At 36.8% G+C, this 17,878-nt stretch overlaps 1 protein-coding gene across 1 annotated transcript; it reads left to right on the forward strand.

The window, feature by feature from the left end:
* Window positions 1–14,410: 14,410 nt before the first annotated feature.
* On the forward strand, window positions 14,411–14,803 carry LOC137406937 (octapeptide-repeat protein T2-like). Its single transcript, XM_068093538.1, has one exon. The coding sequence runs from the start codon at window positions 14,411–14,413 to the stop codon at window positions 14,801–14,803; it is 393 nt and encodes a 130-aa protein (XP_067949639.1).
* The last annotated feature ends 3,075 nt before the right edge of the window (window positions 14,804–17,878 follow it).

Raw genomic sequence — 17,878 nt, forward strand, 5'->3', positions numbered from 1 at the left:
GAGCATATGCAAGAAACATGAGTTGCCCCACAAAGAAAAATGGTACGACCACCGTGCAGAAGCTGTATTGGAGAATGAGAAAGTGAGGCTGCTATGAGACTTCAATGTGCAGACAGACAAGGTTATTGAAGCTAGAAGACCAGACCTGATACTAATAAACAAAGAAACCAAACAGTGTCAGGTCATAGACATAGCAATACCTGGAGACACAAGGGTAGTACAAAAGGAAGATGAGAAGATTGGTAAATACAAAGAGCTTGGGTTCGAGATAAACAAACTGTGGAAGGTGAAGACCGAAGTGATATCAATAGTAATTGGTGCACTCCGAACAATATCAATAAGGCATATAGCATACTTGGCCGAGGTGGGAGTGAACATGTCTTTTGAGACTATACAGAAGACAGCCATCTTAGGAACAGATCACATATTGAGAAAGGTCATCTCTTAGTGGAATTGAGGAAGACGTTGGATCCTTTGGCCTTTTGTTAAGACCCGGACTCAACACGGATTAAAACCAGTCACCTACCACCACACGACTGTAAAGAAAAGCTTTTACAATAATAATAATCATTATTATTATTATTCACCATCACCTACCATCACCATGATAAGAGGGAAACTAACTGGCAGAGGAAATATCATGCTACCAAATAAAACAGAAATCCATGAACTAGAAGATAATGAAAGCTACAAATATTTAGGAGCTATGGAGGCAGATGACATAAAACAATCTGAAATGAAAGCTACGATCAAAAAGGAATACATTCACAGGCTCATGAAAGCGCTGAAATCAAAGCTGACTGCTGGAAATCTCATTACCGCTATCAATACATGGGATGTGCCCTTGTACAGATATGGAGCAGGGATTATTCAGTGGACGAAGGCTGAGTTACAGCAACTGGACAGAAGGACGCGGAAACTGATGACAATGCATAAAGGTCTTCATCCAAGATCTGATGTAGATGGAGTATATGTTGAAAGGGACCAAGTATTTTTAATTAACATATAACAACATTTGCCACTTTAACTTTTAAACTGCATATAATGAGAAGTGTTTTGTGTAATAGAAATAAATGAAGAGAAGAGAAAAAATACAAACAGCTGTAAATGTTTTCAAGCTTTTTTAAACAACTACAAATTTTAATTTTCATATCATGAAAGAGGTTTTTTGTTGAAATAAATTAGGAAGAAAAATGAAACTGCAACTGTGTTTAAATGTAAATGTGAAATAATTAGCAAGTAATGGCTAAATATAAACTGTTTAGCTATGATTACAATAAAAAATTATTTAATAAATTAAGTAACAAAAAGTCTATTTCATTTGTAAATGATTATATTTTAGTATAATTTATTTTTATTTAACATATAACAACATTTGCCACTCTAACTTTCAAACTTTTTGCTTGCTTACATCAAGCAAAGATGTCCACTAACTAGTGGACATCTTTGCTTCAAGCTAGTCTATGTATTTGATTGATATGTATTGAAATCTAATGTTACATGCAAGGGCTGTTTGTGGACTGTGGTGTCAATGAATCACTATCACCATACAATGTCAATACTTTCAGTTGATGGCAGTCGATTAGCTTCCCATCACACCAATGTAATACAACCCCAGTATGACTATCTATCTTATCTGTGAGTAACCAATGATATACACCCCCATGTGTGGGGCTGTATATCATTGGAGTAACTGATTGCATTAACTCACTTACTTAACACTATCTATTCAGTGCCTTTGCAATGCATGTAGGTATTGAATTGCTTTAAATAATAAGCATATATTATTAGAGTATTAAACAATAATCATCCTTTCTTTAATATGAACAATAATTACTATCTTAACTGTGGAAATTCATGATCATTCTCATGGCTGATGTTATGGTTCTGTCAATCAGTACGATTGACTAGCACAAAAAAAGGGCGTGGCCTAAACGCACTTAGTTGGCACCGGAAACGCTCGTGTTGTTGAAGGCACAGTTATCACTTTAGGGGAAGATAACTCCATGGTTCTGGTTACAAGTTGTCTTATACTGAATGAGTATTAGCTCTCATGCACAACTATAATTGTTGCAAGCAAGATGACTGGTGAATGAGTACTACAAATGTCCATATATAGTTTCTTCGCTTGTAGACAGTATCTCGTGCTCTTTGTTCTTCTGTCTCACTAGTGTATCTTCCTTCGTTAATTATTCTTACCCATCCTGTGCTACACTGGCTTACATATCCTTATATACAGTGTTCCATTGGCTTTCCATGAAAGCTGGCTTGCATATTATTACACTAATCCCAGGATAGCTTGATGCATATGGCTATTAGAAATAGCTGAGTTTAGCAAATCCATAACAATCCGATACACACGGAAACCAAATTAAAAACTCGTAAATCTTTTTAAAAAGCATCGTCCTACCTGGCAAGTCTCAGTTGCGATGTGACTGCCTTACATCTTTCGCCTTGATACAGCTTATTTCTGGTTTTTCCATATAGAGTACATCGTCTTCTGACTTCTGAGAAATGTTTTCTCACGTTGCTCACGAGACGATATGAGCGCCTAAACCAGGTTTATAGCGAAGCCAAACTTAACAGCCATGGCATTGTCAAACGTTATGCTACAAATTTGGAAGTGTACAAGTTATATAATAATAGTGATAATAATAGTAATAATAATCCATTGAAGCTGGAAATATATTTTAAAAATGAAAGACTGGAGCAAACCATGTTTATGATACATTCCGAAAGCAAATAAAAAACTTGACAATTTTAAAAGCTGAGAAATATCTTTATATGTGTCTTGCTATTAACCTACCTTACAGCCTGTGTTGAAATTCGCTGGAGCTTTCGATCTTTTATTTCATTCTAAATTTGAAGGTTTCTTTTTATTATAGAATTAAATGTAAGTTGTATTAAAGCTCCTCGCATTCTCTGATGTGTTTGCCACAGTTTGCAGCCCAAACTGGCTTTTTTATGTTTAGTAGGAGAGGAGTTATTAGTGTCTAGTAGGAGAAGAGTTATTAGTGTTTAGTAGGAGAGGAGTTATTAGTGTCTGGTAGGAGAGGAGTTATTAGTGTCTAGTAGGAGAGGAGTTATTAGTGTCTAGTAGGAGAGGAGTTATTAGTGTCTAGTAGGAGAGGAGTTATTAGTGTCTAGTAGGAAAGGAGTTATTAGTGTCTAGTAGGAGAGGAGTTATTAGTGTCTAGTAGGAGAGGATTTATTAGTGTCGATACATAAGAAGCTGAGTATATATAACCGCGATGACGCTATAAAATAATACGGTATAAACCTGCGAGTTTATAATATAGGTATAAGTTATATAATGATAATATTATATCGAATGCCACCAATATATCTTTATATGTTCAAAATCGAGTGACATAAACAGTAATTCTAATACAAGCGGCATCAAAAATTAGCATTTTAAAACAAATATTACCATTTGCAAAACAGAAATATTAGCATCGTTTTCTCGGTCAGTTGCGTTCTGATTGTCACTTCTGTTTGAAACCATTTCATATTCTTCTGGCCGTGCAATACCTTTCACAATATATTCTAACCTCAAATCTTTTTGCTCGTTTTATAGAGAAGAAAGGATGGAAAGCTTTCAGGCGGGAGAGTCTAATGGTCGAAGGGAACCTTTTGAAAGCGAACGCCGGTATCTATTTGTTTACTTCTAAGAGGTAAGCGATTACAAAAACAATATGCGGTTCAAAACCCACTCGTTTTTCAAATTTGCTTTTCAACTTGATTTTCACATTTTTCTCTTTACAGATATCGTGAGATGACTAGAAGTCGACTCGGCCATCGGAATGGAGGAAGTTGTTTCGTGTCAGTCCACGGACGTGGCCACTCGATCAAACCGCTTGCTATGATTAGTAAGTTATAAGCCTTTTTTAAGCTACTGTCATCAGTTAGTTTATTGTATAGCGTACGAGACTGGTCAGAAAGCGGCCGTATATATTCTCTATTGAGAGAGTATACAGTCCGCATCGGGTTATCAGTCTCGCGGAATGTAAAAAACCCTTGTAAAACGGAAACCCCCCTCTTTTCAAATTCGCTTTTCAGCGAGATAGCGAGCATGATTGATCAGTCTTCCATTTTTCGTTTAGTGATATTACACTAGGTTTTTCAGTTTAGCTACCAATAGGGGTTTGGGTCTCAAAGCCCTGTCATATTACTGTGATTTTAGTGGAGTGTATGTACAGTGGAGTGTATGTACAGTGGAGTGTATGTACAGTGAAGTGTATATACAGTGGAGTGTATGTACAGTGGAGTGTATGTACAGTGAAGTGTATATACAGTGGAGTGTATGTACAGTGGAGTGTATGTACAGTGGAGTGTATGTACAGTGGAGTGTATGTACAGTGAAGTGTATGTACAGTGGAGTGTATGTACAGTGAAGTGTATATACAGTGGAGTGTATGTACAGTGGAGTGTATGTACAGTGGAGTGTATGTACAGTGAAGTGTATATACAGTGGAGTGTATGTACAGTGAAGTGTATGTACAGTGGAGTGTATGTACAGTGGAGTGTATGTACAGTGGAGTGTATGTACAGTGGAGTGTATGTACAGTGGAGTGTATGTACAGTGGAGTGTATGTACAGTGGAGTGTATGTACAGTGGAGTGTATGTACAGTGAAGTGTATGTACAGTGGAGTGTATGTACAGTGGAGTGTATGTACAGTGGAGTGTATGTACAGTGAAGTGTATATACAGTGGAGTGTATGTACAGTGAAGTGTATGTACAGTGGAGTGTATGTACAGTGGAGTGTATGTACAGTGGAGTGTATGTACAGTGGAGTGTATGTACAGTGGAGTGTATGTACAGTGGAGTGTATGTACAGTGGAGTGTATGTACAGTGGAGTGTATGTACAGTGGAGTGTATGTACAGTGGAGTGTATGTACAGTGGAGTGTATGTACAGTGGAGTGTATGTACAGTGGAGTGTATGTACAGTGGAGTGTATGTACAGTGGAGTGTATGTACAGTGGAGTGTATGTACAGTGGAGTGTATGTACAGTGGAGTGTATGTACAGTGGAGTGTATGTACAGTGGAGTGTATGTACAGTGAAGTGTATGTACAGTGAAGTGTATGTACAGTGAAGTGTATGTACAGTGAAGTGTATGTACAGTGGAGTGTATGTACAGTGGAGTGTATGTACAGTGGAGTGTATGTACAGTGGAGTGTATGTACAGTGGAGTGTATGTACAGTGGAGTGTATGTACAGTGGAGTGTATGTACAGTGGAGTGTATGTACAGTGGAGTGTATGTACAGTGGAGTGTATGTACAGTGGAGTGTATGTACAGTGGAGTGTATGTACAGTGGAGTGTATGTACAGTGGAGTGTATGTACAGTGGAGTGTATGTACAGTGGAGTGTATGTACAGTGGAGTGTATGTACAGTGGAGTGTATGTACAGTGGAGTGTATGTACAGTGGAGTGTATGTACAGTGGAGTGTATATACAGTGGAGTGTATATACAGTGGAGTGTATGTACAGTGGAGTGTATGTACAGTGGAGTGTATGTACAGTGGAGTGTATGTACAGTGAAGTGTATATACAGTGGAGTGTATATACAGTGGAGTGTATGTACAGTGGAGTGTATGTACAGTGGAGTGTATGTACAGTGGAGTGTATGTACAGTGGAGTGTATGTACAGTGGAGTGTATGTACAGTGGAGTGTATGTACAGTGGAGTGTATATACAGTGGAGTGTATATACAGTGGAGTGTATGTACAGTGGAGTGTATGTACAGTGGAGTGTATGTACAGTGGAGTGTATGTACAGTGAAGTGTATATACAGTGGAGTGTATATACAGTGGAGTGTATGTACAGTGAAGTGTATATACAGTGGAGTGTATATACAGTGGAGTGTATGTACAGTGAAGTGTATATACAGTGGAGTGTATATACAGTGGAGTGTATGTACAGTGGAGTGTATGTACAGTGGAGTGTATGTACAGTGGAGTGTATGTACAGTGGAGTGTATGTACAGTGGAGTGTATGTACAGTGGAGTGTATGTACAGTGAAGTGTATATACAGTGGAGTGTATGTACAGTGGAGTGTATGTACAGTGGAGTGTATGTACAGTGGAGTGTATATACAGTGGAGTGTATGTACAGTGGAACTTCGGTTTTTGACCAAAATTATTGAGATTTGTTTGTCTCGGATCTTGAACATAAATTTGGTTCGGGAGTTTATGTACAGTGGAGTGTATGTACAGTGGAGTGTATGTACAGTGGAGTGTATGTACAGTGGAGTGTATGTACAGTGGAGTGTATGTACAGTGGAGTGTATGTACAGTGGAGTGTATGTACAGTGAAGTGTATATACAGTGGAGTGTATGTACAGTGGAGTGTATGTACAGTGGAGTGTATGTACAGTGGAGTGTATGTACAGTGGAGTGTATGTACAGTGGAGTGTATGTACAGTGGAGTGTATATACAGTGGAGTGTATGTACAGTGGAGTGTATGTACAGTGGAGTGTATGTACAGTGGAGTGTATGTACAGTGAAGTGTATGTACAGTGAAGTGTATGTACAGTGAAGTGTATGTACAGTGAAGTGTATGTACAGTGGAGTGTATGTACAGTGGAGTGTATGTACAGTGGAGTGTATGTACAGTGGAGTGTATGTACAGTGGAGTGTATGTACAGTGGAGTGTATGTACAGTGGAGTGTATGTACAGTGGAGTGTATGTACAGTGGAGTGTATGTACAGTGGAGTGTATGTACAGTGGAGTGTATGTACAGTGGAGTGTATGTACAGTGGAGTGTATGTACAGTGGAGTGTATGTACAGTGGAGTGTATGTACAGTGGAGTGTATGTACAGTGGAGTGTATATACAGTGGAGTGTATGTACAGTGGAGTGTATGTACAGTGGAGTGTATGTACAGTGGAGTGTATGTACAGTGAAGTGTATGTACAGTGAAGTGTATGTACAGTGAAGTGTATGTACAGTGAAGTGTATGTACAGTGGAGTGTATGTACAGTGGAGTGTATGTACAGTGGAGTGTATGTACAGTGGAGTGTATGTACAGTGGAGTGTATGTACAGTGGAGTGTATGTACAGTGGAGTGTATGTACAGTGGAGTGTATGTACAGTGGAGTGTATGTACAGTGGAGTGTATGTACAGTGGAGTGTATGTACAGTGGAGTGTATGTACAGTGGAGTGTATGTACAGTGGAGTGTATGTACAGTGGAGTGTATGTACAGTGGAGTGTATGTACAGTGGAGTGTATGTACAGTGGAGTGTATGTACAGTGGAGTGTATGTACAGTGGAGTGTATGTACAGTGGAGTGTATGTACAGTGGAGTGTATATACAGTGGAGTGTATATACAGTGGAGTGTATGTACAGTGGAGTGTATGTACAGTGGAGTGTATGTACAGTGGAGTGTATGTACAGTGAAGTGTATATACAGTGGAGTGTATATACAGTGGAGTGTATGTACAGTGGAGTGTATGTACAGTGGAGTGTATGTACAGTGGAGTGTATGTACAGTGGAGTGTATGTACAGTGGAGTGTATGTACAGTGGAGTGTATGTACAGTGGAGTGTATATACAGTGGAGTGTATATACAGTGGAGTGTATGTACAGTGGAGTGTATGTACAGTGGAGTGTATGTACAGTGGAGTGTATGTACAGTGAAGTGTATATACAGTGGAGTGTATATACAGTGGAGTGTATGTACAGTGAAGTGTATATACAGTGGAGTGTATATACAGTGGAGTGTATGTACAGTGAAGTGTATATACAGTGGAGTGTATATACAGTGGAGTGTATGTACAGTGGAACTTCGGTTTTTGACCAAAATTATTGAGATTTGTTTGTCTCGGATCTTGAACATAAATTTGGTTCGGGACCAAACCGGAGCATTCGCATGATAATTAAACGTTCGAAACAGTTCCGGAAACAGCGCGGGTTCATTCCTTTACACAGAGAGAACCAAATTATGCTTCATGAATGCTTTATCAAAAAGTAAAAAACTGACTGGGACGATGTTTCTCTACCGAAGATATTTGCTAGAGACGACTCCTCCAGTCGAGTTACTCTAAATTGTTTTGGAAGATTCTCCTTCAAAGATTTAAAATAAAAGTTCCACTGCTGTTTATATTTTCTTTTTCGCACGATTTCTAATGTAACTGATCAGTTGCATTTTTTGCTGTTCCAATTATCAATTTACGCAAATTTTAGTATTGTATCTTAACCTAGAATGTTTTCGATGTTTAAAGAGCAAAACACAAAATATTTACTTTTTTGTTTCTTTTTTTCATCATCCTAGTTAGAAAATATTTTGTCAAAAATAAATACAGTCAAACATGGATAACTCGAACTTCACGAGACCGAGCGAAAGTGTTCGGATTATCAGAGTGTTCAAGTTATCAGAGCACTGTCACAAGTCCATGTTTTTACTTATTTATTAGTAGATACATGTACATATACAAAATATAATATAAATCAAAAGCACAAATGGCTTGTTTCAAATTAAATGCTTCTAATGTAAAGTTTAAAACGTTTTTATCAAAAAGTATAGAGATTTTTCTATCACTTGATATCGGTTTGTTGTTTGAGGTGATGTTATTGCCAGGACGTTTTTTAGATTGACATTGGCAAAACTTGATCGTTGTTGAAATGCTCAAAAGAAAAGAGATCTTTTTTTGAGCGTTTTACCCACGATCAATTTTGCCGATTTTTCTTGAAGTTTATGCAAAGATTACCTCACTTTACCTCGCTTCCGAAGGGCGATCGCTAAGCGGATGTTCGGTATAAATCAAATTTCACCAAACCTTTAGAAAAGTCGTTGACAAAAATATTTTGCCGATGGGGGTAATAACGACGCTTGTTAATAAAATGTTGCATATTTGCAACATTTGCAATGTTGCATAAATAAAATGTTGCATATTTTAACGTATTTACACTTGTATTTGCATACTAGTAACTATTTGAGGTTCTTCGTCGTAACAACGCCTTGATATTTAGCGTATACATGTACATTTGCTTGTATGTACTGTACGCATAGCTGCCTATACCTTTAGTTATTTTAGTTTTGATTATTGGTTAGATTGTTATATAAAGACAGTAAACTGCCTGCGTAGAAAAGTTTTATGTTAAAGCGCTTATAGTTGTGAATCCTTTCTTAACACGTTTGGATTTCGTTTTATGTTCACAGATAACTCCAAACTATAGCCGGATTTCGGGCCCGAATAACCGTTTGCGAGGAGATGATGTTTACCCTTTCCTCGAGCTCATCAGCAACATTGGTGTGGTCACTCAAGATTGCCACTTTATTAATCTATCTACTACGAAAGGCGCCTGCCTGCCCACCTATGAAAGGCACAGATGTGGACCCTTTCGCTGGTGCTGTGGATCATGAATGACGATGTAGAAGGGGTGATCTTTTAGGTTAGGTTTCTACTTACGTACATGTACATTATGCAAGACTTAGGTTATGGCGTATGTATGAAGATGTATAAACTTGTTCTATACTGTCATGATGAAATTTAAAATCTGCTTGCGTCAACGGCGTTGTTTTTTGTTCATATTTTGTAACATATCATTTTTATAATAAGGGAGGTGCTTTTTTCTGTTTCCATCATGGTCGATTAGCACCGGAAGGCATCAGCGTGGTATGTTTAATATTGTTCATATTTTTTTACTGTACATATGTTGAAAGATATTATCACCAATGCTTTTTTGTCGATTTATTGATATATTTTGAACCTCTTGATATCTAAGACAATGTGAATATAACACAGGCCTTGTATCAGTTACGCTGGCCTAACACGCATATTTTATTTCAAAGTAATCGATTTCGCATATTTGCGACAAGCAAAAAAACACATTTGTAGATACTGTACGGTAAGAAGATGTTGATATTGATATCATAGGTCCCTCTGCTCACTAAAACTGTTGTACGGCTCATGGGCTGCAATATCTCATCCGTAAATTTTGAGGAGCACGATTCTGACTATGCTTTTCGTCGATCTGGCAGGACAATCCATCTTTATCACGCCCTGAACCAGGTTTTGCTGTTATTTCACTAATGGACATAGACATATTAACTACAACTGTTAACTACAACTATATTATATTAACTTTAATGTGTACTAGAGCTGAGCTTGTATGTCAACGTTCTCGTATCCCAATCCAAAATTTCCTATATAAAGTAATCAATTACAAATTAATCTGTTCCCATTTAATTGCAAAATGAGAACTTCACGCTTTTCCTTATGTGAAATTTTTATGTAATAAAAAGCGAAAACTTTACATAAATTCTTTACGTTATCTTTACGGAGTCTTAATTGGAATGTATTTTAAACCAGGGTTGGCATTTTTCCCGAGAAAAGCTGTTTTTCCCAGGGCAGCAGAAAAAACTGGAACAATCTGAAAAAATGGCAAATACTATAATGCTAGAATTTATTATCCAAATATTTGTTAAACGATGAAAAATTTGATAAGAATTTAAAATTGGACTATTCAATTAGTTGTGTGGCGCCATATTTACATCACTCAATTGCAATGGAAATAAAATAGTGTTTAAAAGTGGGAAAAATTGGAAAAAATCTACTCCCAAGATACTGCCAACGTTAAATTATGATGAGCCTTTTACACTCCAATAATAGGACTGTTTTAACGTGTATTGTTTAGCACTTTTTCCTTAGTGCAGACCAAGCTGTGCAACAGGCTCGAAGTGGAGAAAGCGTCTTAACTGGTAGCTTGATACCAAAACCTAAAAACAATTTCTTTAAAGTATGATTTGGCCGAAGACGAGGATTAACTTTTCGTGAACAATCAATTCTCAATACTCTAATCCGTTTGTTCAGTTCACCGGTCTCGATTACTTGGCATTATCTTCATGTGTTTTCGTTTTTTCTATTTTCTAATTGTTGTATGATGCTTACTGTCATGTTTCACCCATCAATTTTGCTTTTTATTCAATATTACTATTTAATATATGTAAATAAACGAATATTATCTTGTGATCTGGTCTTTTCATTCAATATTTAGTAAATAAACCAATTATAAAGGTTATGCGCTTTTTTAGCCTGTGTACTGTTAAAGAGTCATAAAGAAGCTCTATGACAGCTAATGGTATAAATGTATTGTTATTATTTGCTTAAGTATTAGTCAACTTGTCAAAAAAGAAGTTTTTTAGTTTTTCCCACTTTTGGACAAAAATGAGTTTTTTCCGAGGCGGTATAAATCAGCGGTAATAACCGCCATGGGAACTACTATGCCAACCCTGTTTTAAACTGTAGTTACCATAAAACCTCTAATTGAACGCCATAGTGCTCTATTTTTTAACCTCTCCTTGATGGTGGCGGTCAATTGGAGGCAACGTTCAAATAGAGGCTAGCGGTCTATTTTTCAACTAGCTGGTCAGAATTTTCGCAAAATATATTTAGCCCTATTACGGGTGAAGTGAATATCACATATATTTTGCCCTCTTCTTTCTGTGGACCGATATTAAACATTTTGAATGCAATAAATATGCTAACGTATCCCTAACTTGTCAAAGATCTCTTAATAAATGTGCATCAAGAAACTGAGAAATATCTCTATTAGTTGATATCTATTGCTTGCAATTGACCTGCGATGATATTATGGCCTGTGCCCTTCTTCGCAATTTGTTAGCATTTAAAATTTTTATTTCATTCTAAAGTTGAATACATCTTTATATTTTATATCTATATTTAGCCACCTTGCATAAAAGCTCATTGCACTCACTAATATATTTGCTACAGCTTGCAGCCAAAACTAGCTTTTTATGTGCAATAGAAGTGGAGTTATCGGCATCGATCCATTGTAAGCCGGTGTTAAGATAGCCGCAAAATGTTATAAAATAACATGCTATAAATCTGCATATTTATAAGTTATAGAACAATAATCTATCAAATGATACAAATATATTTTCACGAACAAGTGACACAAACGAACCAAACTTCTATATTACATCCAGAAACAAGAATTAACGTTTTTAAAACAAACAAAAATGTCCATCGTTTGCTAGGATAGCTGCGTTCTGATTGTTGCTTTCAATGGAATGAACATCTTTTAGTTGTCCAATACTTTCCACAATAACTTCTTGCTTCAATTCTTCTTCTGCACTGCTGAATTAGTCGATTTTAGCATTTAAACAATTTTTCGGCAGAGCAAAACTCTCACGTGCTCCATTTAGCACTGATGCAGTGCTAAAAGTTTTCTCACTAAGCGTATAACCTTTGGTCCAAAATTTGCGAACCGGTTTTTATATGCATGTCCTTCGAAGTATTAGGACCGTATTAAACAAGGAACTACTATTAGCCTGAGATAATTATTAAATATTTCTATGGCGTTGCTTTCCAAGTTCCATCTACCATCGTAAGTTTAAGCCATTTTTTATATATGTAGGCTAATTCAAAGTAGAAAGACCGCATAAACAGAGAGCTACTACTAGCCTGAGACTGTTATAGATCATTGCTATGCTGTTGCTTGCAAAGTTTTAACGAAAAAAAGCAAAAACCTTTAGAATTTGATAACGAGAGAATTAACTGTTATTGATTTAGACGATTCATTATTAATACGATTTTATGGACACCTTTCTACTGATCAGTTGATAATATGGGCTCTTAAATATCAAATAATGTCAAAGTGGTGGTCAAATGGAAGTGGCATTCAATTGGAGAGTGGTGGTCGATTTTTCAACCCTTCTCTCAGAGTGGCAAAACCTGTTGAGAGTGTAGTTGTGAAATGTGCAAATTTTGTGACAACCTATTTAACAAAGAAATATCATGTATTGTAAGTGCAACAAAAAACAAATCGGCTGGCTTGTTTGAAGTTGCTTTCCTTTACTTTACTATAGAGTGCATAACTCACAATATCAATTGGAAAAGGCTGAACTCAATAGCTTCGTAGACCATAGAGACTACTATTCTAGCAATTATATGACTTCAAGGACAATCTTTTCCATAATACAAACTGGGTCTGTTTCTGCGGATAGTAGTTTAAAAAATTAAGTGGTCCATACAAGATGTGAACTCACAACTTTTAGCCCGGTATGCTGACAATCTGACAACTGTTCCAATCAAGCACTTCCTGCTTTTCCAGAAAAATTGTACACATAGTTATTACACTTGGGGCTCTCTCACAGCTCACCGGCCTGTTAGGGTACTAATAGTTACTTATTATAGATATACCTTAATACCTATAATAGACATGAACTGACTTGCAGTAATATTGTAGTCCCTTTGAAGGCAATAATCCGCCGTAGTTGGAGTACAGTCGAAGGACATTTACTCCAGCTGATTTGGAGAAATTAAGAGAGATGAATATAAGTTTCTCTCAGATAGATTAATTCTTTTTCACGAAGGTTAGTTAATGACTAAATACTCAAATTCTAGTCAGAAAGTTTGGTTTTTTCCTATGCAATGATGGCAACAATATTATTGCTTGTGTTTTTCTGCGGTAAAATAAATTACTTTTTGTGGCAATAGTGGCAAGGCATATGTAGCACAGATATTGTCTAACTATTTTTTATAATTTTTTAAGATTTCCTTTGTAGGTTTAGCTGGGTTTTTTCAAATAAATCAAATCAGATATCTTTGGTTACTTAATGTTATATAAATAAATTTTAGAAATTTTATTTTTTTTAGTGCATTTGATAAAGATCAAGTTTTACAGACATGCAAATTTTATATGCTCAAAGAAAGTTTCTTACAAATAAAAGATCATTTAAAACTTATTAAAACACATTCCATGAAATTAAAACAAAGATTTTAAAAAAAACAAAGTTAATTAAAAAACAAAGTCAATTAAAGTCTAACAAATGCATAAGTAAAGCAAACTAATAACATTTCCTAAAAAACTGTATATTTTTCTTATTTATTGTTTTATGAACAATAATAAATTATAAATTTTATCATTTATGAATAATAGTATTAGCTACTGAATAGTAGTAGTAGTACTTAGTAGTTTGAATTTTCCTTTGAATCAGCATGATTATTCTTGTTTGCCCGATTGTCTTTGACATGGAATCTTTTTAATAGCAGTTGCTGCTCTTTTCCCTATTATTATTTTTATGTAACAGATACAAGTAGATACAGATACTTGCCATTCTTTGCATACTTTGAAGCTTTATATCATGAGAAAAGTGTTTTGTGCAGTTCAAAAAAGTTGAGAGAAAAAATAAAACAGATATAAAAGTGTTTAAATGCGAAATAATTAGCAAGTAAATGTAATGGCTAGATAGTCTGTTTTGCTATAATAGTTACAATGAAAAGTGATTTGATGTTGGTCAAATAATACAAACTGAGGAAACAAAATAAAAACCATGAGCATGTTGAAAACAATGACTATATGGAAGGGTGCGTATAAAAAAGGTGTTGCAACAGAGGCTCGTTGTATTCAAACTTTAGATGGACATTAATGGTACATGTACATTGGTACTTCTCGATACTGGTATAAACGTACGGCAGTGAACCGCGCAATTGAGGCGTGCAATCGAGGCGCGCAATCGAGGCGCGCAATCGAGGCGCGCAATCGAGGCCCGCAAGCGAGGCGCGCAAGCGAGGCGCGCAAGCGAGGCGCGCAAGCGAGGCGCGCAAGCGAGGCGCGCAAGCGAGGCGCGCAAGCGAGGCGCGCAAGCGAGGCGCGCAAGCGAGGCGCGCAAGCGAGGCGCGCAAGCGAGGCGCGCAAGCGAGGCGCGCAAGCGAGGCGCGCAAGCGAGGCGCGCAAGCGAGGCGCGCAAGCGAGGCGCGCAAGCGAGGCGCGCATGCGAGGCGCGCAAGCGAGGCGCGCAAAGGTATTTTGCTTTTGTGATTTGTAGATTTAGCGCCCACCCTTAGGAGAAACTTAAAATGGGAGTGTAATGGCACATTTGAAATTGAAATGACACATTTGAAAATTACCAATAAATAAAAGGCAATCTATTTTGAAATGCCTTTTAAAATACTTCAAAAGAAAAACAAATCCAAAAGATATAATTAATAATAATAATTACATATTTAGTTTGTAACATGCAATTGACAGAAGGATAGATAAAATAGTAAAAAGGATAAAAAGTAGCTTAGCATAGTAGTGACACACGCTTGTCGGTAGACTTGGGTGTTGAATGGCATGAGTTCAAATCCTCTGCAAAACTGATTTTTCATTCCTAAAATTATATCGCTATAGTTGAACAGACACTCACATTTCTATATAAACTAGCCCTGCGTTGCACGGGTATTAAAAATGGCTTATAAACATTACCTTGCGCTACAATTACCCGCAACTGTTTATAAGCTCTTTCTTACCCATGCAAAGCCGAGCGTTCACATATTGAGGCTATGTGAATGCTGAGGCTGCTAATCGTTACTTGTGACGCAATGTCGTTATACATATTTTAACCATCGTTAGTTTTTCACCATTAATGATCGGTTGAACGCTGTAATCTAATGGAAAAGCTCGAAGCCTCCAGAAATTGAGTTTCCAAGGTCGAACTCTTCGTGAAGTGGAATTTTCATTACTTAAACTTTATTGGGATAACTGGACAGATGAACACAGAAATTTATATATAGATATATGTATATTACTATATAAACATTTATATATATATATTAAATATAAAGCATTACAAAGATGATCAAATGGACGTGTAAGGACATTAGAAATGGTTTTATTGAATGCGTGAAGTATATTTGTGAAAATATTTCGATGAATGAGGTTGCATGAAAGTGTAAACAGCAGACCTCTTGTTCAGCTACGTCCCGTTTGAGCCGTTTTGGAAAGGAATTCTAATCTATGGAGTATTCATGACGGCTGCGATTAACTGTTAATCGGTTTTTAGGAGCTTGTAATCATATTTCCACATATTTTGCGCCTACAACACAGTGGAGTAAGAATTGGTGAACCTTTTGATACCAAATAACTGTAATGTGGACTATGTTGCAAATCAACCTTTAAAGCTTAAAGGTTTGCATAACACAGATACTTATAAAATAATTGAGTGTCAAACAACCATCTGATATTGAAGGAATAGTTGAAAACACAGATAGGGGACCAGATAACAACATTTGATTCCTGAATTAAGAACGACCTGAACAAATTAGAAATATCTGTGCTTTTGTAGGTTCACGATTCTTTTTTTGTTTTAAAATAATAATAACTAAAATCAATATAAATTCTTTTGAAACTTTTTTTCTGTTTTACTTTCACTGGGGTGAGTAACCTTATTTCCTTTTCCTAACTACTTCACTGTAAATAGTTACCCTCTTTCTCCACAAATTTGCCCTCCAAAGAGTTACTCACTTGGAGAGATTGAGTCCAATTATCTTGCATAAACCCAAACAGAGCAGCCTGGTCTACTGGTCTTGAACTCCAGGCCTCTAAATGACAGGTTTGGGTTTAATTCCCAATAAAGACTACCCATGGTGACTGGAATAGCATCCAACCTTACATTGCTCTTTGCAACTGGCTGTCTCCAGTCGTTGAGGTTCCCTTGCCTCAGGACTCAGACATGCTCAGCCAACATCCCAGAGACATTGTTTGTGAAATACTAATCTTACAAACAGGCCTAGCCTTCACTTGTAGTAAGCTAAGCAGATGTAATCTTATTTCCCAATCTCCACCCATGATGGAGGAACACGACTCTTATAGTGAAAATTTATAATTTCTTTGAAACAAGTTAAAGACCAAGTAAATTTTTATTAATAAAATGTGTTGTCTGATTTGTGATGTTATCTGAAATTTGATCTCAGTAAACCTAATCTTTGAAGAGTATTTATATTCTTGCTGGAACGTAAGAAGCCTCCACATTCACAAATACAAGAGGAAACAATTACCACGTTAGCAGACAAGGTACTAAAACGGATTGAAAACAATCGATTCTTCTGATTATTCTGATTATTCTGATGACACAACTGTAACACCAAAAATAGACTAAAGATATTTTTGCTCAACATACATACCAATAACTCTGTTTTGAAATGTGATTCTAGTAACATTCTCTGTTGTTCGCAAGTGATATCTCTCTAAAATTAGATCAAAATTTTTTGCAATTCTGATTTTTAACAAAAGAGTTTGCACCTGATTTTTCTGTTATCTGCTAGAGTGAGTCATGCAACTAGGGTGAGTCATGCAACTAGGGTGAGTCATGCAACTAGGGTGAGTCATGCTACTAGTGTGAGTCACGCTACTAGTGTGAGTCATGTTACTAGTGTGAGTCACACCACTAGTGTTAGTCATGTTACTAGTCTGAGTCATGCTACTAGTGTGAGTCAAGCTACTAGTGTGAGTCATGCTGCTCGTGTGAGGCATGCTACCAGTGGGAGTCATGTTACTAGTATGAGTCATGCTACCAGTGTGAGTCATGCTACCAGTGTCAGTCATGCTACTAGTGTGAGTCATGCTACTAGTGTGAGTTACGCTACTAGTGTGAGTCACGCTACTAGTGTGAGTCACGCTACTAGTGTGAGTCATGCTACTAGTGTGAATCATGCTACTAGTGTGAATCATGCTACTAGTGTGAGTGAGTCCCAATAAAGACTGCTAGAGTGAATCATGATAAGTATTTATAATACGGTCTAATCACAACTGCCCTGTGTACAATTCAGACTATATATAACATTCAAATTTGAGTAAAACCCAGGTAAAAACTTGCCTGGAAGCGAATAACAATGGATTTGCCCTCGTTAGGGCCGGACAATTCACACTTTAGTAATTGTGTCCTTTTCCCAGTGATTATCTAATCTTATTGGCTTATGAGCCTACATTAGAGACTCCGTATCAATAATCCAATAATAAGACCACAACTATATTCAAGACAAATTTTAGTTATTAGTAAACACCGTAAGTCACAGTATAGGCCTACATGTAAAATGAATACCCACTTCCTGTCGACAAAAAAACGTTTACTCAACTGCCA

This window comes from Watersipora subatra, chromosome 10 (genome assembly GCF_963576615.1).
Source record: "Watersipora subatra chromosome 10, tzWatSuba1.1, whole genome shotgun sequence".
NCBI lineage: Eukaryota > Metazoa > Bryozoa > Gymnolaemata > Cheilostomatida > Watersiporidae > Watersipora > Watersipora subatra.

Coding starts and splice junctions, on each gene's coding strand:
- LOC137406937 (XM_068093538.1), top strand. CDS start 14,411: ATGTACATTGGTACTTCTCGATACTGGTATAAACGTACGGCAGTGAAC.